This window comes from Oncorhynchus masou, chromosome 20, assembly GCF_036934945.1.
Source record: "Oncorhynchus masou masou isolate Uvic2021 chromosome 20, UVic_Omas_1.1, whole genome shotgun sequence".
NCBI classification, from domain to species: Eukaryota; Metazoa; Chordata; class Actinopteri; order Salmoniformes; family Salmonidae; genus Oncorhynchus; species Oncorhynchus masou.
Genome location: NC_088231.1, coordinates 8,625,888 through 8,646,257, shown reverse-complemented (window position 1 = coordinate 8,646,257; position 20,370 = coordinate 8,625,888). Strand labels below are relative to the sequence as shown.

Sequence of the window (20,370 nt, the reverse complement as noted above, 5' to 3'; positions counted from 1 at the left end):
TCATTATGTTTGGAGGAAAAAGGGGAACGCTTGCAAGCCGAAGAACGTCAACCCAACTGAAAAGCACGGGGGTGGCAGCATCATGTTGTGGGGGTGCTTTGCTGCAGGAGGGACTGGTGCACTTCACAAAATAGATGGCATCATGAGAAAGGGAAATTATGTGGATATATTGAAGCAACATCTTAAGACATCAGTCAGGAAGTTAAAGCTTGGTCGCAAATGGGTCTTCCAAATACATAATGACCCCAAGCATACTTCCAAAGTTGTGGCAAAATGGCTTAAGGACAACAAAGTCAAGGTATTGGAGTAGCCATCACAAAGCCCTGACCTCAAACCTATAGAAAATGTGTGGGCAGAACTGAAAAAGCATGTGTGAGCAAGGAGGCATAGAAACCTGACTCGCTCACTTCAGTTCTGTGAGGAGGAATGGGCCAAAATGCACCAAACTTATTGTGGGAAGCTTGTAGAAGGCTACCCGAAACGTTTGACTCAAGTTTAAATTGTTTAAGCCAGTGCTACCAAATACTAATTGAGTGTATGTAAACGTCTGAACCACTGGGAATGTGATGAAAGAAATAAAAGCTGAAATAAATCATTCTCTCTACTATTATTCTGACATTTCACATTCTTAAAATAAAGTGGTGATCCTAACTGACCTAAGACCGGGAATGTTTACCAGGATTAAATGTCAGGAATTGTGAGAAACTGAGTTTAAATGTATTTGGCTAAGGTGTATGTAAACTTCCGACTTCAACTGTACCATACCAAGGTGGAGTGATGTACAATCTGTTCTAGACCTACGCATAATTTGTGACGTTGCACTTCTCATGGAATAAGCCTGAGGCCTGTAACATTTCTAGCCTTTTTTAGCCTGACCAACCTTCCTCTGATCAAGCCATGAACTGTCCCTCTCCATCTTTGGAGGATGCATGCACTCAAAGACTTGGCCTCTATTGGTTGACCTAACTACAGCTAGGCTACTCATGATGTATTGCTTGTTTATTTTTTGAAGTGCTTTCAGGTAATGAAAAGCGCTATAGAAATATCATTTATTATTGGTCACGGGCATGCGTATTGTCTAAAACTTATTTTCGTCAGTGAGTAAGTTGGAGTTGAACACAAACGTCAACAGTGAGAAGTCCCCTTCTAATCATTAGTTCTGAAGTCGGAGATTAGAATGTCAACCGACAATTCTTTAGCCTAACGGAAGTCATCTTAAACACACACTTTTTCTATTTGATTAGGCCCCATTTTGATTTAGGATTTGACTTTACGTGAGAACCACCCTGAGCATCTGCCGGCTTAAAGCGGCTGTCAGTTATAGCATTCTTCTGAGACGCTGATATTTAATTAAATCGCTGACGACAGACAAGCACTGCCTTGTCAACCACACTGCTTGTGTGGCCTTCCTTATCAAATAATGTACCAAATGTACTTATGGGTTGATTGTGTTGGAACAAGTGGATTGATTTGCATGAAATATATTTGTGGGCCACCATTTAAACTTTGTGGTTCTCTGTGTCTCAGTTGGTAGAGCAAGGCACTTGTATGGTTGTGGGTTCCAGCTCTGCTGGGGCCACCAATAGTGATGCATACAAGGGTGACTAAGTCGCTTCGGATAAAATCGTCTCCTAAATGGCAAATAAATCACATTTAATATTTAAAGAACATTTTATTTGAAATATTATTGTATTGGTCTGATTTTTTTATTTTTATTATACGTATTTTTAATTGTAGGGTAAGATAGTGAAGAAGTACACCCAGGCGAACCCCAAAACCTATGAGATGAGGATGGAGCTGATACTGAAGATGTGTACGGAGGCAGTCATTGATGCTGTCCATCTCAACTGCCGGATTCTAGGAGTGGGTATGTGGCTTTCTCTCCTTCATGAAATGTCCCTTTTTTATGTTTTGATTTGCACTTGAAAATGGCAACATTTACTTATGCGAATCTGTCAAGAAGCACATTGTTGGGTGGGGCTTGCAATTGAACCATTGCATTGTACTTGAGCATGTGTCAAATAACTGAACTTTATTAAATGTTTATAAATGCGTTAACGTCACAATCTCTTGTCCCAATTATTTGTGCTTAACGACAAATACGCTTCAGAGTCTGCATAGACCCTAGTTCTCACTATATAATAATTTTTACATTTTAGTAATTTTGCAGACAATCTTATCCAGAGCGACTTAGTGCATTCATCTTATTGTAGCTAGGTGAGACAACCACGTATCACAGTCTTAGTAAGTACATTTTTCCTCAATAAAGAAGTGGTCAGTAGCTAGTAGGAAAATACCCCTAGTTTGACCGGATCTGATTCTCTTGCAATCGCCCCACCTCCCACCCTCAGGTGTGTCGACAGGAGGCAGAGTGAACCCCCAGGAGGGTGTGATCCTCCACTCCACCAAGCTGATACAGGAGTGGAGCTCCATCGACATCCGCACCCCCATCTCTGACGCCCTCCACCTGCCCGTCTGGGTCGATAACGACGGCAACTGTGCCGCCCTGGCAGAGAAGAAGTTTGGCCACGGTAAAGGAGTGGAGAACTTTGTCACCATCATCACTGGAACAGGTAATATTGCCACCATAGAATTAGAATGATTCACTCTGGTCATTAAGTATCTGTTCATTGTATTTCTATGAAATATACATAACTGTCATTGTAAAAAATTAAAAAAGTTAAAAGGTTATGGTAAGTAAAGGTTGAGAATGCATTCCACACCCATAATGGCGTGAGATGAGCTGGATAGTAAACAATGACAGTATGGGTGGATCGAGTGCATAACAGGCCAATCGAAACGAGGCAATTAGATATCAGCCAGTAGCTTTTTGATTTTGAGTGGATTGAATAGGTATTGAAAAATTGGATTTGTGTCCTGAAACAGTCCTCCACGGCTACCCCTATTGAATGAGGGACTATTGTTGAGGCATTTGCAAACCATTGAGTTTTACAAAAGTGAGAGACGAAAAGAAAAGACCTCACCGTAACCATGTTTTGACAATGCTACTGATACTATTAAGATGTCTAATTGGTTCACTTAAGAACTTTTCCTGAAGACAATGACATTTTAATCTACATGGCATGAGGCATTGGAAACGATTGCAAAGATGAAAGCACATGCTTGTATATAATCTCTTAAGGCAGTGCTGATGTGTAAATCATAGGTTAATGACAGCTTAATTAAAGCTTAAAGTTGAGACACCTGGTTATTTTATCAATAGGCTATATTTTCCCTTTCCTCGTCCCTACCTGGCCTCGAACCAGGGACCCTATGCACGCAACTGCCTCCCAAGAAACATCGTTACCTATCGCTCAACAAAAGCCGCGGCCCTTGCAGAGCAAGGGAAACAACTACTTCAAGGTCTCAGAGCAAAGTGACGTCACCGATTGCAACACTATTAGCGCACACCCCGCTAAGTAGCTAGCCATTTCACACCGGTTACATATGCATGCCAAAAAGATGTTGGATTCTGGGTAAACTTTGAACCTTGTTATACGCATAAGAATAGTATATAAAGAAGTGGAAGAGACTTTTTATTTTTTTACTTGAGGTTAATGGTTCTCTGTAGAAAAACAGATGGCTTTGGAATGTGTTGGGTGGACAGGAGATCACAGGATTGCTAGAGGGGAAGCGGATGGATTAGGCGAAGGAGGGGTTGGGGTCAGGTCAGATCCCCTGAAGGGAGAAAGTATGGTTCATTATCCTATTACCCTCTTCCTGTGGAAGAGATGTAAGGATTGGAGAGAAGGAGGAGTGTCTAAAGTAGAGTATATAGAATATACTTCTAGTGGTGGATACATGTCTTTGTCTGAATACAGCTATGTCGACCCTTTGGGAAGAATTAAACTTGGTTAAACTTCACTAGTGTCCGTGAGTTATTTACTTTAGAACCTAACAGATGGCGCTGCGAGCAGGGTTCACCACAATTTCTAGTCAAACCAAATAGTCCAGATCAGTGGAGCAGAGCTGGCAACAAATAAGGTAGGCTAGTTCCTATATCTATTTCCACTCATTTTGACATCTCAGGGAGATGAGAATCGTAGGCTGAACATTATAGGATACGGACCTGGAGAGCCCGAGTTTAATTCGGTAGGCCCATTGTGTAACGACCGGTCGTAGCTTTGTGGTAGATGGTAAGTCCCGGAAGGTAAACCTGAACAGGTTGGTACCTGTAGGGTAAGTCCTAGGGGGTAAACCCTGTATCGCCATTTGTCGGATAATCTATTTCACTGACAAAAAAATAACTCACCCTTGTCAACAATTTTCTGTTTACTTCACATCTGAGGTTTTTTTTTGTGCATAATTGTTTGGGGTTCGAAACGTTTCTACTGTCTGCAAACCTGCATGGTGACGTTCTTTCCATGCCTCTATCTTCTTTCTTGTCAGACAACAATAGTATTGTTTTCTGTAGTCAAGTTCCACATTATGGTTGGTCCTTGGCACATTGACAGGAAATGTGGCATATTTGTACATTTTAAACTTTGGATGATGACTGTAAACTTTTGACTTTTTTGCAGAAACACCGCGATATCCCAAGTATAAATAAAGTTATGTATACACACTAAAGGGTAAAACAATAAATTTTAAGCAAAATAGTGTGTTTCAGACCACTGCAAACCTCAGAGTAGGGCATTCGAGGAATGGGTTTGATGGCTTTCCGTGATGTCGTCGGCCTCCCCGCTTGCTTGAGGAGCAGTAGAACTTTAGTTTTTTACTAATACACACAAAATACATACAAATATTGGTCATTTTAATTACTTGCACTTAACCAGTCATCTAGAGTTTCTGTCTGAACGTTCCCGGAGAGCACTACATTCTCCTCCATAGCCGCTGCTAAGTTATAATTGACGCTTCCGTGCTGTTTATTTCTGGTAGGAATGGAAAACGAATGAATATGTCCAGTGAAAGCTGATATGAAATTTGTTGACACCACAACACATGCCAGACTTTGATACACATGTTAATCAATAAAAACGTCAACATTCCCTCCGTTTCGTATGTTTACAGCTAAAATGAGGGAATTGTCGGAGGCGCTCTCGTGTTACATCTCCAATATGTAGAGAATGAAGACAACATGGCATCCGTTCTAAAATCTGACCGCACACTCTCTCTCTATATATGTCACTGGACTTAACCGTTATGTGTAGCGACCAAATGAGCATGGCTCTTCCTGCTTTGTACAGGATCCGTTCGTAGCAAAATTCCGTCGCCCATAAATGACAAATTAAGTTGTTTTGATTGCTACATTGCTTTACCGTTGTATTGCTAGCTGAAGTACCTAATTATAAAATGTTAAACCTACGCCCCGGTTTGTCATTGCTCAAGGAACGGAACATAACAATTTAACAGAATAGCTAGCTATCTTGCTTAGCTAGCTAGCTATCATTAAACTGGTGCACAACAAAATACACCACATGTTAGTTTCTGTGAGTCACAACATAAGGCTTGCTCGTTCATGCCAGCGTAGATACTGTGGCAGACCAATGGGTTTGGTTAAGACGTTTACCCAGAGTAGGATTAGCTCGGTTTCAAGGGTGTTTATTTAAATAATAAATCAAAGAAAAAGGATAGGTCTCCCCCATGAGACCCTCTCCGGGATACCGTATTCTGGGCTCCGGGTCTTGCCTGTCGGGTACAAAAACTGAACTCCCTCCTTTTAGCTCAGGCACCGTCTCCAACTATACGGAAGTCACCTCGTACAGCTGGTGAGCAATCAGCCCTTGATTACCCACCAACCACAATCAGCCCCAATTAGTCCAGGCCGGAGAGCCCGCCGAGACCTGGCACGTCCAGCAGAGGGAGCCATCGCCTTGTGATGTCTGCCACACCATGCGTAGCTATCAAAACAACATTTGTCACTATAGGGGTGACTTAACCTTGATAACAAAGGACCCCAAACGAATAAGGTAGTCGTGCTGATCGGGAAGCCACACCGACATCGGCGGTGGCACCACTAACTATTCTGTTTGTTCTGTGAACAGGCATCGGCGGGGGCATCATCCAGCACAACGAGCTGATCCACGGCAGTACGTTCTGCGCGGCTGAGCTGGGCCACATTATGGTGTCTCTGGACGGGCCGGAGTGCATGTGTGGCAGCCGTGGCTGCATCGAGGCCTACGCATCAGGCATGGCCCTGCAGAAAGAAGCCAAGAGGCTCCATGATGGTTAGTTAAAACACTTGTTAATTAGATTGTTTTCTAATCCTTTACTTAAAACCAAGAGGCACATTGCATGGTGGTTATAATGCATTGAACCAGGCACTTGTTTATTGGAACACATTGGATGTCAGTCTTCACCAGGGAGGGAAAAAGATATGTGAAAAAGATATGTTGATTTGACCCCTGGCCTGTGTCTGTTTGGTTCTCCAGAGGAACTGCTGGAGGTGGAAGGGATGGTGGATCTGAAGAAGGCGGAGTCTGTCAGCGCCATCCACCTCATCAACGCAGCCCGCCTGGGCAACCACAAGGCTGAGGCCGTCCTCAGAACAGGTGGGTCCACACTCCTTATGTTGGTTGAACATCACCTTAAATCAGACCTACTCCTTCATAAGTTAAAGTAATACCTTGCCCATAGAAAGTCCAACACCCCCCTTGGATTTATTCACATTTTATTGTTACAAAGTGGTATGACATTTTATGTTGTCAATGATCTACAAAAAATACTCTTAAAGTGGAAGAAAAATTATAACCTAAAAAAAAGATGAATGAAACATAAAGCACTAATATACCTTGATTAGAAGTAGTCAATACATGTTAAGGACACTTTTGGCAGTGATTACAGCTGTGAGTGTTCTTGGGTAAGTTTCCTGAGAGCTTTGCACACCTGGATTGTGCAGAATTCTTCAAGCTCTGCCAAGGTTTTTTGGGATCATCGCCAGACAGCCATTTTCAAGTCTTGCTATAGATTTTCAAACAGATTTTTAAGTCAATTGCAACTTGGCCACTCAGGAGCGTTCACTGTGTTCTTTGTAAGCAACCCCATTGTAGGTCATTGTCCTGCTGAAAGATGTATTCCTCTCCCAGTGTCTAATGTAAAGCACACTGAATTAGGTTTTCCTCTAGAATGTTGGCTGCGCCTATCTCCATCGTGTTTCTTTTCACCCTGAAAAACTCCAGAGTATTTGCCGATGTCAAGCATACCCATACCATGATGCAGCCACCACCATGCTTGAGAATAAGGAGGCGGTTTCTCAGTGATGTGTTGTTGGATTTGCCCCAAACATATAAAGCTTTGCATTTAATTTTTGTTTGTTGCAGTATTACTTTAGTACCTTGTTGACTGAAGGACCTTAGATGTTGTATGTATGGAGGAGAGAGGTAGTCATCCAGAAATCATGTCACACTGTGAGTCCATATAACTTCTGTAACATCTGACCTCATTTAGGCTTGCCTAAACAAAGGGAGTGAATACTTGTGCAATTACTTTTATTTAAATTGTTATTAATTTGTAAAAATGTGTACTTTTTTTATTTTTTTGACTTTGACATTATGGAGTATTTTCTGTAGATCAATGACCAGAAATTACAATTCAATCCCACTTTGCAACGCAACAAAATGTAAAGAGTTCAAGGGGGTGTAGACTCTCTAGGTATTGTCCATTTTATGTTCCCTCAATGACTGACCTGGTCAAATGCATTTGATAAACCACTTTCCTCCCACCATCGTTTTAATTTACTAGCTGAATTATGATGCGTGACACAACAAGATTTCAAACGTTACCAAATGTGACACTGACATCCTAGTTTAGACCCAGGTTGAATCATTGTGCCATCTCTCTATGAATGCCATCCTGTATTTTATAGCTAACCCCTCTCCCCGTTTCCTCCTCAGCTGGCATGGCCCTTGGAGTGGGCATCATCAACATCCTCCACATGGTCAACCCCTCCCTGGTCATCCTGTCGGGGGTGCTGGCCGCCCACTACCAGGCTCCTGTCCAGCAGGTCATAGGTCAGAGAGCCCTCACCTCCGCCCAGAGCATCCAGGTCCTGACATCCGACCTCGAAGAGCCCGCCCTGCTGGGGGCCGCTAGCATGGTGCTGGACTACACAACCAGGCGCATCTATTAAGAACATTATGGTGCTGGACTACACAACCAGGCGCATCTATTAAGAACATTATGGTGCTGGACTACACAACCAGGCGCATCTATTAACAACATTACCGTGCTGGACTACACAACCAGGCGCATCTATTATGAACGTTGGTCAGTTGCCAAGTTCTGGTTTTCATTTCATTGGTCCCCAAAGGAGGGCCATATCTTGCAGTTCCCTGGTGTAGAAAGATGAACTTGCTATTAGCAAATATAAATGGATAAGATAGAAGGTAGGATCTACAGATATAGCCGCCCAATAGGACCGACATCTATACTACTGTCCCAGATGGGACAATCTGACATGCTCTTCAAGCTATCGCACCTTCTATTGGACGAACCATTGGCAATAATTTATTTCAGTCAGACAATGACAAGTTATGTGTATTTTCCAAAGATTTCTTCGGTGATACTGTCAACATAATATCATTTCTACAGCAGATGAAATGCCTAATAGAGTACTGAAATAGTAGTGTGTGTCTGAATACATATAACAGCCGATACAGTCATGAGTACAGCCACCGTACCATTGAAGGGCTGGGTGTGTCCAGACAAAAGATGTGACCAAATGATCATTCGCATTCAATTATGCATGTACTCATAATTCCATGTTTTCTTTTTTGTTACTTCTTAATTCTAAACGTACAAGTTTTTTTTTTAAGCCACGCTATGAAGCATTTACAATATGTATTTTATCTTACCGAGCTGTTAGATCTTGGCGCCGCCAATCTTATTGTAAACCAGTTCTGCAACCCTGCGTGACTGACCCAAGGCCTACCCTCTCTAGGACCACCGTGACGACCTACCCTCATGTAGCGCCAAGGCCATGTTGTCTTGACTGTGCTGCCAGATCGTGTCTTCGTTATCATTCTTTTTTTTTATGCCTAGTCATATTTCAAGATTATGGTATGCAAATCAACCATGTGATTATCCTGGTTTTGATCATGTCACAGTTTATTTGATTGTACTTTTGTGACCTATCAATTGCAATGGTCATTTTTACACATTAAAAAAAAAAACACGCTAGAAAATGGTTTGGGGTGGAATAATAGATGATTCATTCGATGCTATTCATCGTTTTTAGGTGTGGCTGAATGAGGCCACATTGTAAACACACCGCAGGGCTCGGTGGAATGCCTGCCTGTTTGTGCGATCATAGGATTTAACTTTAATGTCCCTGAGGGAAAAATTCTTCAACCCAATATGGCTGTGTACAAAAATAAACACTATTACACTTAATTCAACACATTCCCATGTCATACACACCTCTTGTCAACGTCACCGATTGTGATGAGTGACATGTATAATACCTGCCACTATTACATATGGGTGTTCCCTGGAATGGTATCCACTATCCTGGTGTTGCAAGTTCCAACCAACTGCGCTCCAGAGAACCTCCGTACATAGTGCCTACAATCAGGTGGTGTGATTGAGATGTCGCAAACCAGAATGACTGATTTCTTCACATGCGCTTCAGCTCCAGTTGGCAAACAATCACATCAGGTTCACAAGTTACTCTTGTCAGAAATGACCAGGTATCTACTTTGTAAATATTTTTTTTTTCTTTACCATGTATGCCTTTGTTGTAACACGGAACCCAAACAGTCTGCGTGCGCCATCGTGCATAAATGTATTTTGTCCCCCACACCAAACGCGATCACGATACGCAGGTTAAAATATCAAAACAAACTCAACCAAATATTAATTTGGGGACAGGTCAAAAAGCGTAACATTTATGGGTAGTTAGCTTGCATTTGCTAGCCAATTTGCCCTGGGATATAAACATTGAGTTATTTTACCTGAAATGCACACGGTCCTCTACTCAACCAAATAATCTATACATAACGATCAACCGAATCGTTTCTAGTCACCTTTCTTCGCTTGACTTTAATTTGCGATTGGCAACTTTCATAAATTAGGTGCATTACCGCCACTGACCAAGTTAGTCTTTCAGTGGGTACCTGGTTATATAAACCAATGAGGAAATGGGAGAGGCAGGACTTGCAGCCCGATCTGCATCAGAAATAGAACTGATTTCTATTTTGGCAACGCAGATGCTCGTTGGCACACGCGAGCAGTGTTGGCGCAATAATTGAATAACATTTCTACATATATTTTGCAACGCTCGTCAATGCGTATAGAGCTCAATTCAGCCTCTGCCATTGTGTCACACCCGCCGACCACATTTTCATATCAAGCAGAAGTTGGCTTTAAGAGTTGAATACTCCTGATAGACGTCCCAAATTAGGTTGCATTTATAAAATCCACAATAGCTTGTTGCTACAAAATACATATGAACATAAACTAATGAAGCCATTAATTTGTTGAACAGATTCAAGCTCAGATATCACGTTGACTGGCCGTCACTCAATCAACAGCATGGCTTTGATCAAAGGTAGGCATGAAGCCTAGTGGTTAGTGTTGGGCCAGTGACAAAGGTTGCTAGATCGAATCCCCAAGCTGACAAGGTAAAAATCTGTCGTTCTGCCCCTGAACAAGGCAGTTAAACCCACTGTTCCAAGGCCGTCATTGTAAATAAGAATTTGTTTAACTTGACTTGCCTAGTTAAAGGTTTAAAAAAAACATTTAAGATACTGCATATGTTGAGATGGTCTTCGCCCCAATGATGGAGTCTTCCCAAAAGCAGGCGGTCTGCTTACCGAGGACAGATTAACAGGAGTAAACCCCCTCACTTCACCTCCTCTGCCATTTTTGCCAGAGATTCATTTGAACCCAAAGTCAAACAGCATTAGGCCCTTCACCACTAGGGGCACTAAACAATTTAATTAAATGCAGCATAAAATGTTGTCTCACCTGAAATTTTACTTCCACCAATTATGTGCAACCATAATTTGAATGTCACGGACAACACTTCAATAACGATCCTGACAACAAAAGTTGAATTCATGTTTTACTGATATTGAAATCGACTGACAGTGAACATTAAAAGCAACACTTGGTGCTACAGTTAATCTTTAAACCACAATTCTACTCTGTTTATGACATTAACGTTTTGTATATTGCCTGTATATGTACACAGAGTACATGATACACCACATGATGTTTACCAGGGTTGGGGGCAATTCCACTCAAGTCAGGAAGTACACTGAAATTCCAATTCTCTTCAACTATCAAAAATTTGATGTGGAATTGTGTACTTTCTGCATTAACTGGAATTTCAAATGGAATTGGCCCCAACCTTGATACTTACACACACAGATCACGTATTCACCGGTGCTTGATTCACGGTTCAAATGGGAAAAAAATGCATAGATTGAAATGGTCACAATAAATGCCACAAGCTGGTTCTAAAATGGTTTCCAACAACACACTTAAACAGTTTGGTCCTTAAAAGAATAGAAACAAAAAATAAGTATACTTATTTTGTTCTTTAATGATGACGGAAAGGAAGATGGAAGAGAGGAATATCATCAATCCATGTACAACAACGACCCCAGGTCAGTTAGGTGAGAAATTAACCCCAGGTCAGTTAGGTGAGAAATGACCCAAGTCAGGTAGTCGGGTTGGGTGGGTGGGAACGACCCCAGGTCAGGTAGGTGGAATGATACATTTCCCTATGAGAGTTTGGTTGCAATCTGGGTCCAGAGAGGGTTAGCAAAGGGTAGAGATACAGCCGTCTCAATTCACTCCCTTCCCCTCAATGTTAACAAATCTGTAAGGTGAAAGCAACATGGTGGATTGTAGAAGCTCCACCACCACACTGCTTATACAGTATGTATTCAGAGCATCATATTCAAACACTGAATGGTTAGTGCCAAGGGGGAGGGGTTAGGGACTGAATTGAGACGTCTAACAGAGAGAGAAGAGGGTTGGGGTTAGCGGACCAGAGGGGCCTGCTTGAGGGAGATGAGGACAGAGCGCATGCGGGACACGTCTTTGGCCTGCTTGCTGGACTTTGGGTTGAAGTCGCAGAGGCGCGCCACGCGCTCCCACTCGGTGCCCGGGTTGTTCTCGTCCATGTCCGACAGCATGGCCTCCTCGGCCGCTCTGCAAAGGCAACAGAGGAGGGGAACAGAGCTTTAGAGAGGGAGGGAGCAGGCCTGGGCCCCAGAGATCAGCAGAGCTTAACAGAGGGCCTTACTGCTTCCTGCTAACACCACCTCCTCTGCAACACTTCAGGGATAGACATAGGGAATCCCCATAGAAATAGATGCAGGTAGTTCAGATCCCTTCAGCATGACATAAAAACTCACTAAATTAAGGGTTCATTATCAAAATGGTGCCATTTCAGCATGGCTTTTCCCCCGTTTTAGTCCAACAGTTTTAGTGAGGTCTGAATCTAAACCTTTGCTTGAGGAGGAAGTGTTGAGTAGACAGCAGCAGAAGCCCAACTATATTACATCCAAAAAGAAACATTCTCCGGGTGGCCACATCAAAAACAGATGAAGAGAACAGAGTTGGATAAGAGCACATAGCATGCTCCCTATAACCCCGGTCATACAGCAAGTTAGTCACCTGCTTTTCCCTGTCAGTCTAACCAAGGGATTTTGGAACGGCTATAAAAACGCAGTTTGGTTGGTTAAAAATGCAGTTCGTCACAGAACTGGGCGGGGTGACGCCCTTAACTTGCCTTTTGGTTACGTTCAAATATTCTCTCAAGATCCCAAGTATAGCGTTAGGAATAGGTTTTGCTTTATGTCCTTTATACTTGTGCTTGATGAGAGCGCTTCGTGGCAAAGTTAGTTTTTTAACAACCAAAACCTGAGACTTTGCCATGCATTTGCATTTTGCTGTGGTTGGAAAGCAGGTCATTTGCAATGCAGCAAATACATGTCACATTCTTTACTCCCAATAACAAAACCCAAAAAGGGAATCTAATTCCACTAGAAGGCGTACAATACATAATACCTGAAATGAAATAAATTACAAATGGTACCGTGCCACAATCACAAGACATTCTGTAATGCAAAGCCAGAGGGCATAGCAAAACCCAATCCCACCCACTTCCACTGCCAAGGAGTTAACCAAATGAAAAGAACCCCTCTATAAACTGGAACACAATACACACAGCAAAATGGGGATGAGAAGCCAATGAAAATTCACTGTCACAAACAAAAACTACAGATACGCACAGGACCAGTGGACCAACGCATCACAGGAGGAGGGACACCCAGCTTCTAAAATACATGTAATTGGCAGTGGATTCGTATTCGTCTACAGCAGGGCTCTCCAATCCTGTTCCTGGAGAGAGCTACCCTCCTGTTGGTTGACTCCAACCCCAGTTGTACCTAACCTGATTCACCTTCTGAACCGGCGAAAGATCAAAATCAGGTGCGCTAGATTAGGGTTGGAGAGCCCTGACGGCAGTCTAGTCTAATTGTGCACTACTATTGAATATCCCTTTGCCATTTTTCTAGGCTAATTTACTTCTCCCTACTAGGATATTGTCTTAGTTTTTTTTTTTTTTTTTTACTTAACTGGTCTAGGCGGTAGCAAGGATGGTTAATGTGTGTGCTTAAAGGTGCATAGGAAAAGAAACAAGGAGAAACAGATCACAAGTCAGATATAGAAATGAAAAAAAAAATTAGCTTTATGCAGATGACAGAAGCCAGCATGCATTTTCCCAGAGAGAGAAGGGGGGGCTTTTTGTTGTTGGTGCTCTAAGAAGTGTGCTTAGCTTGCAGCCTTCATCTGCTGTGCCATTGGGTTGGTTGGCGTGAGGCAACAACACATGCCCTTTCTGCCTCGAGCTGTGGCGGAGACGCCGGGTTATACGGGAACGTTTGCTCTTCAGCGATCAAATTATTTTAAAAAGGTGGCAGAGAGATACAAGGGCTGCAATACTAAGAGGGTGAGGTAGGCAACAACAGTAGCGTGTCATTCTACTGTAGACAGTGGCTTGCTCGTAGGTACTAAGAGTCTAAACAGATCACATTTACAGATGTTTAAAGCAGCGGAGGTATCCAAGGTTGCCTTCAGTTTAGAAATGCAGACGTACAAGCAACATCACCACAACAGTTGACAGTCTACATCCAGGGCTCTGCGACAGCACCCGGCTATATAGGCTACTGAAGAATAGACTTGAACTGTTGGATTCTGTCTTAAGTCGCCTCCTTACGAGCCTTGGATTGTGCTAGCCGGAACGGCTCATAGGAGCAGGAGCTCATCTCCTGTTTCTGTGGCGTGCACCTCCCTGGACAGGACGCTCGTCTATTGCAGGGCCTTACCACCACATGGCATCAACACGCAGCTGAGGTAGCAGCTATACGGTTTTCATCGATACATTTAAAGTAGTACATCCCAAGTGACACACCTAACCAATGTTTCCTACGTAGCGTCAAATTCTAGTTCTCCATGTACACATATGAATAATACAGGTATAGATATACAGGGATCTAACATTACAGAACATTTGCAAATGGCATGATAAAATGAAAGAACATATAGATGGATCATGGACGATGGAATTCAACAAAAAACTAAAACAAAATGGCCACTCGATGCACTGCACTACAGTTATGGGAACAGAATTTATATGGAAACTGGGCAATGGAGCATTAAGGCTGATGCAATGACATTCAGCCTACAAATATTCACTGCATACATTTTTTTTTTTTTTTTAAAGACACCGGGTGGGTTTATATTCGTAAAAACAGTCACGCACACTCAAGATAAATAAGTCTACTTCTTTAAAAAATAACGTCAACACCAACAGAAAAATTGAAGGGGAAAGCCGAACGTAAAAATGTGTGTTAAAATGGAAGATGAGGCAGGCAATTGACGCGAAAAAAAAGAAACAATGTTAGTTTAGCAACATACACATAACCAATCAGGTCAGAGAAGGGTTGTTTGTAGAAATCCTCATCCAGCACCCTGGAGACACAGGGGATGTCCCAGAGGAAAGCAGCAAGCAGGAGAGAGAGAGAGAGAGAGAGAGAGAGAGAGATCGGTAAAAAGGAGAACAAACGACAGAACAAACCCAGCCCAGAGCTCACACACACACACACATCCAAAATGGCACCCTATTCCCTACCTAGTGCACTACTTTTGACCAGAGCACGGGGAGACTACATATGGAATAGGGTGCCATTTGGGACGTGAGTTACAAAGACAAGAAACAACATAGAGGCAGGTTAGAGGTAGCTAGACATTTGACAGAGACTGGAACATTGGCTGATATATTATTCAGAGCAGAGGGAGGGCTTGGGTTACAGACGCTCAAGTTAGTACAAAGTCTAGGTTCTCACTGTCTTGAACACTGTAAATCACGAAGAACGGCAAGGAGTTCCAAAACCCTTATCCTAACTAAGACTTATCAAACTGAAATAAAAATATTATTTTTTTTAACATCCTACATTTCTGTTTGCTGCTGGGGCTGTCCTGTTACCTTTCGATAGGTATTAACACCAGTTGATATAATTCCTGATCTCAATCAGATAATTCAGAATATTCTGTGCTCAAATGTCTTGTAGTTCAAGGGTCAATTCTGGGGTCTCGTCATTTTGCAACAGCGTTTCACCTCTTAGCAACACCATGCATAACTTGGATTGCCGCTCCAGGTCATTATCAGAAATAAATTAACCTGTGAATGAATACACATGATTATTATTCATTCCGGGAACATACTGTCCTGATCTTTTCACTGTTCTACCATAGACTGCACACAGCTAGCTTACGTCTTAGTTTAGGTCTATATGAACCTTGAAACACATAAGTTAGTAGAGAACATAGAGGGACCAATAGGAACCATTGCAGCACAATAACTAACTATTCTGCACGGGCATTTCAGCAGGAAATTATACTCAAATGGACAGGGTTTCCTTTCCACGGCTCCTGTAGAGAAAAAGTGAGTCAGTGGACTGAGTCAGTCCTCCTGGCTCAACCTGGGGCTGTTTTTTACATTGAAATATAATGACTCGACTCTTTCTATGCCTTCTTACCTGTTGTTCACTTTAGTCTTCTCCAGCTGCTCGTCCTGTCTAGTGTGCCACTCCTCCAGCTCTACCTTGGCTTTGTCCTTCCACTCAGACTCCTGCTTACGAGAGTTAGCGTCTGGGGAAGGGGACGTTAGGAAGAAGAGGAGATCTTATGATTCACACAGTACAGGCAATTCTCTTGAAAAGTAAGACCACAAAAAGAAGCCTTCTAAAACCAGGGGCGATTTCAACATCAGGGTTGAGTTAACCAGATTTTAGTGGCATTTCAAAATGTGCTCAGTGTTTTTCTTGCATTGCAAGTCAGGGACATACATTTTCCAATGGTTGTGGTGTTTTAAAGGGGCGTTCAGCACTTTGGATTCCTTCTACTCTATTGTTATGCTGCACACTACTATGGTCCTCTAGCCAGGATATACCAGGGGCCTATCCTTACCTAGGACCTCGAGCCTCTCTCTCTGCTCCTCCCTCCATTTACGCAGGCTCTCTGGCTCAGCCTGCAGCCGGTCGGCACTGGAGATGGCTGAGTATGCATCAGACGGGCCGTTGCTCTCCTAACAAACACATGAGTGGTGTTCAACCGGGCACACTGTAGCAAAATTAAAATGTTTCTCATTGGACAAGTCGATAGCATCTCCCCCTTTTCACTCTGCGTCAGAGCATCCCCCCCCGTCCCGTTTTGTGCATACTGAACACAACCATGGTCAATAATGACACAACCATGGCATTTAGTATTCATTCGGCTATGTTCAAACAAGCATGCATGGTTGAGTAATTCTAATGTTTTCCTTGAGTCAATATAATCACAATCTCTGCTGTATGACAAAATGGAACACTTAAGATATTACCTCATGAATGTCCCCATTAACAGCACCATCCACTGCATCTGCAAAATAAATTAAGCATTTCTCATGAACAAAACCACATCAAAGACAACGGAATGGCCTACATCAATTAACATGACAGAGCGCCTTGCATCAGACTTGTCTATGCGTCTTACATTCAGGAAGACAGATAGGATGGTTGCATTTGCTTTCAAAACCACCACGACCCATCACAAATTAGCCAGCTTTCACAATGATCAAATTCAGATTATTTATTTGTCATTGTAAATTTGATAAATACTAACGTTACACGTAGGTTTGTTCTAGTCTAGTGCATTGATGCGTAAACGCTTAGTTAGGCAATATCTTTACGATGAGCGATTCATTCATTGTAACGAGCTAGCTACATCCCTTCCTTAAAGAGTTGCATAACATGAAAATGTTTCGGACCAATGTAGCTAACTAATCATTCAATAATCTCACTTCCTGAAGGCAACAGTTTTGTATGAAAGTCCAATGGTCATTGAGCCATATCTCAAATTGCAGTAATGAAGTGGCCAGTATGTTGGTGCAGTGAGATCAATCAACGACAGGCGTACGTTTGCAAGCTAGCCAGGAAATAGACGTTAAAACTAGCTAACCTGTCATTCAAAGACACGATATTTTCTGTTAGTTGATTCACGACACTTCACAAAACATCAATAAGTAAAGTTGCGTGTAGCTATATTAGCTAGCATATATACCTGTAATGTAGCTACTAACTAGCGCCGTTAGCGATCTTACAAAATGGGGTAACTAGCGTTACCTTGCGCATTACGAGATAGTTTTCCTAACATATTAAAATAGATGGCCTGAAATATTGGATCCAGCCAGCTAAATTGACGTAACTTGTTTTTCTCACGATCCCTTTCATTCAAGTCCCCCGCAGACAGTAAATGTAAGTTAGCTAACTAGGTAAGGTATCTCGATGGCTGGCTAGTTTCCTAAGTAAGATGTCTAGCTTCAGCTAGCTAACTGTGTTAACTGGCTAGCACAATTGCTAGGTAATAATTGCCAATTTGCTAGGCTTTGACTCCACAAAATTATACGAACGAGCTAGCTACTGTAACTTGATACATTACGAGTTCGGGGAACACAGTTACCGTTTGCGTCGCCTGTCAGATTGTTGTCTAGCGACGTTGGAACCTCTCCGCTGTCCAAGATGCTGAATCCTTCGTCGTTCTCAATCCCCGCTATCTCGCTTTCTTGCTGGGCCAAGAATGCGGCAGCGGGGTCTTCGTCCGTCCCATTGCCGGCCGCAGCCTGTGGTGCGCTGAGCATGTCAAAATCGTCCATATCTAGCTATTTGATGATGTTGGCTACCTCTCGATAACGTTACGGTATCTAACCGGGAGTAGATCAGTGATTGAACTCGAGAGTTAAGGGAAGAGAGAACGAAAAAGCGGAAACGCTAGCAGGGCCAGTCAGAAACGAGGAGTTGTTATTGACTGTGCTGTGCACCAACCACAAAAGGAATATGATTACACTTGATACGTAAGGGTCCCGTGATCTACAGCGTGCGTTTGCCAATCTTGAATCTCAAGGGTACAATATAATTAGGAATTAGAATATTAGTCATTTAATTTAAAGCCATCTATATGCAGGGTACAGCAAGTGTGCATCATATTTTCTGCACTACAAAAAAGAGTAAAGCAACGATTGGTTCAAAGAAAAATACTGGCTAGTCTTTGATTATAATTTTCAACTCTCCTGAGGTTAATCGAAGATATAGAGTCAATGGGATATGGGATGTCTCTATCTATAGGCAATTTGATAGACTTCTAATTTCACTCAAGTGGTATATTTGATAATTGGTCTCTATTATAGCAGTGATGGGCCACTGTCGGCCTATACTGTATTACATTCCAACTGCATTTCTCAGTTAGTTACAGTGATCCACACCATCAGGTATCATATACTACTGACAGTATGTTTGTGCTATTATGCCAAGTCTGTCACTCATTATCATGCCGACGATTTTTGCCTTGACAAAGACAGGAATAGAGTTGGCAGATCTGGGGCCAGGCTCAGGGGCAGCTACCGAGAAGTGGGGCTGCCTTAATTGACATCCATGTCTTCGTCGCCCGGGGAACAGTGAGTTACCTGCCTTGCTCAGGGGCAGGTTTTTACCTTGTCAGCTCGGGGATTCGATAGGCTGGTAGTTAGAGCCTGCAGCGAATCACAGCCAGCCACCAGAGAGAAGCAAATGTAACCACAGGACATGTGACAGAAAAGAGGGACCAGTTTAATGTTTTAAGTGGGATGCTGCAGTTTTGCACATTATTATTTATTTTTCATTTGATCTGGTAAAATGTTATATTATGCTGTTCAGATTATATTCGTTTTGAATGGTTAGTTTTATATGCACTTTGTTTATATACACTGCTCAAAAAAATAAAGGGAACACTTAAACAACACAATGTAACTCCAAGTCAATCACACTTCTGTGAAATCAAACTGTCCACTTAGGAAGCAACACTGATTGACAATAAAATTCACATGCTGTTGTGCAAATGGAATAGACAACAGGTGGAAATTATAGGCAATTAGCAAGACACCACCAATAAAGGAGTGGTTCTGCAGGTGGTGATCACAGACCACTTCTCAGTTCCTATGCTTTCTGGCTGATGTTTTGGTCACTTTTGAATGCTGGCGGTGCTTTCTCTCTAGTGGTAGCATGAGACGGAGTCTACAACCCAAACAAGTGGATCGGGTAGTGCAGCTCATCCAGGATGGCACATCAATGCGAGCTGTGGCAAGAAGGTTTGCTATGTCTGTCAGCGTAGTGTCCAGAGCATGGAGGCGCTACCAGGAGACAGGCCAGTACATCAGGAGATGTGGAGGAGGCCGTAGGAGGGCAACAACCCAGCAGCAGGACCGCTACCTCCGCCTTTGTGCAATGAGGAGCAGGAGGAGCACTGCCAGAGCCCTGCAAAATGACCTCCAGCAGGCCACAAATGTGCATGTGTCTGCTCAAATGGTCAGAAACAGACTCCACAAGGGTAGTATGAGGGCCCGACGTCCACAGGTGGGGGTTGTGCTTACGGCCCAACACCGTGCAGGACGTTTGGCATTTGCCAGAGAACACCAAGATTGGCAAATTCGCCACTGGCGCTCTGTGCTCTTCACAGATGAAAGCAGGTTCACACTGAGCACATGTGACAGAGTCTGGAGACGCCATGGAGAACGTTCTGCTGCTTGCAACATCCTCCAGCATGACCGGTTTGGCGGTAGATCTGTCATTCTGTGGGGTGGCATTTCTTTGGGGGGCCGCACAGCCCTCCATGTGCTCGCCAGAGGTAGCCTGACTGCCATTAAGTACCGAGATGAGATCCTCAGACCCCTTGTGAGACCATATGCTGGTGCGGTTGGCCCTGGGTTCCTCCTAATGCAAGACAATGCTAGACCTCATGTGGCTGGAGTGTGTCAGCAGTTCCTGCAAGAGGAAGGCATTGATGCTATGGACTGGCCCGTCCGTTCCCCAGACCTGAATCCAATTGAGCACATCTGGGACATCATGT

The 20,370-nt window shown here is 43.0% G+C and overlaps 2 protein-coding genes across 6 annotated transcripts in view; one reads left to right on the top strand and one right to left on the bottom strand.

Moving 5' to 3' along the window:
* The window catches only part of LOC135506835 (bifunctional UDP-N-acetylglucosamine 2-epimerase/N-acetylmannosamine kinase-like), a 30,119-nt gene extending 20,995 nt beyond the window's left edge, over positions 1–9,124 (top strand). For all 3 annotated transcript variants that reach the window (XM_064926230.1, XM_064926231.1, XM_064926228.1), the window contains exons 9-13: positions 1,738–1,867; positions 2,352–2,573; positions 5,985–6,167; positions 6,372–6,491; positions 7,833–9,124. In XM_064926230.1, coding sequence (XP_064782302.1) covers positions 1,738–1,867; positions 2,352–2,573; positions 5,985–6,167; positions 6,372–6,491; positions 7,833–8,068 — 891 coding nt within the window. In that variant the 3' untranslated portion in view covers positions 8,069–9,124. The remainder of the gene's footprint in view (positions 1–1,737; positions 1,868–2,351; positions 2,574–5,984; positions 6,168–6,371; positions 6,492–7,832) is intronic.
* A 1,865-nt stretch (positions 9,125–10,989) lies between these two features.
* On the bottom strand, positions 10,990–18,252 carry LOC135506834 (clathrin light chain A-like). 3 transcript variants are annotated; one of them, XM_064926225.1, is made up of 6 exons: positions 17,953–18,251; positions 16,835–16,872; positions 16,423–16,540; positions 15,993–16,104; positions 14,872–14,925; positions 10,990–12,099 (listed from the first exon to the last, which is right to left on the bottom strand). In XM_064926225.1, the coding sequence occupies exons 1-6, from the start codon at positions 18,143–18,145 to the stop codon at positions 11,928–11,930; spliced, it is 687 nt and encodes a 228-aa protein (XP_064782297.1). In that variant the 5' UTR covers positions 18,146–18,251; the 3' UTR covers positions 10,990–11,927. The 3 variants fall into 3 exon arrangements, with proteins under 3 accessions (XP_064782297.1, XP_064782298.1, XP_064782299.1); XM_064926227.1 differs by lacking the exon at positions 10,990–12,099 and adding an exon at positions 13,099–13,566 and having other exon boundaries at positions 17,953–18,252; XM_064926226.1 differs by lacking the exon at positions 14,872–14,925 and having other exon boundaries at positions 17,953–18,248.
* Positions 18,253–20,370: the final 2,118 nt, after the last annotated feature.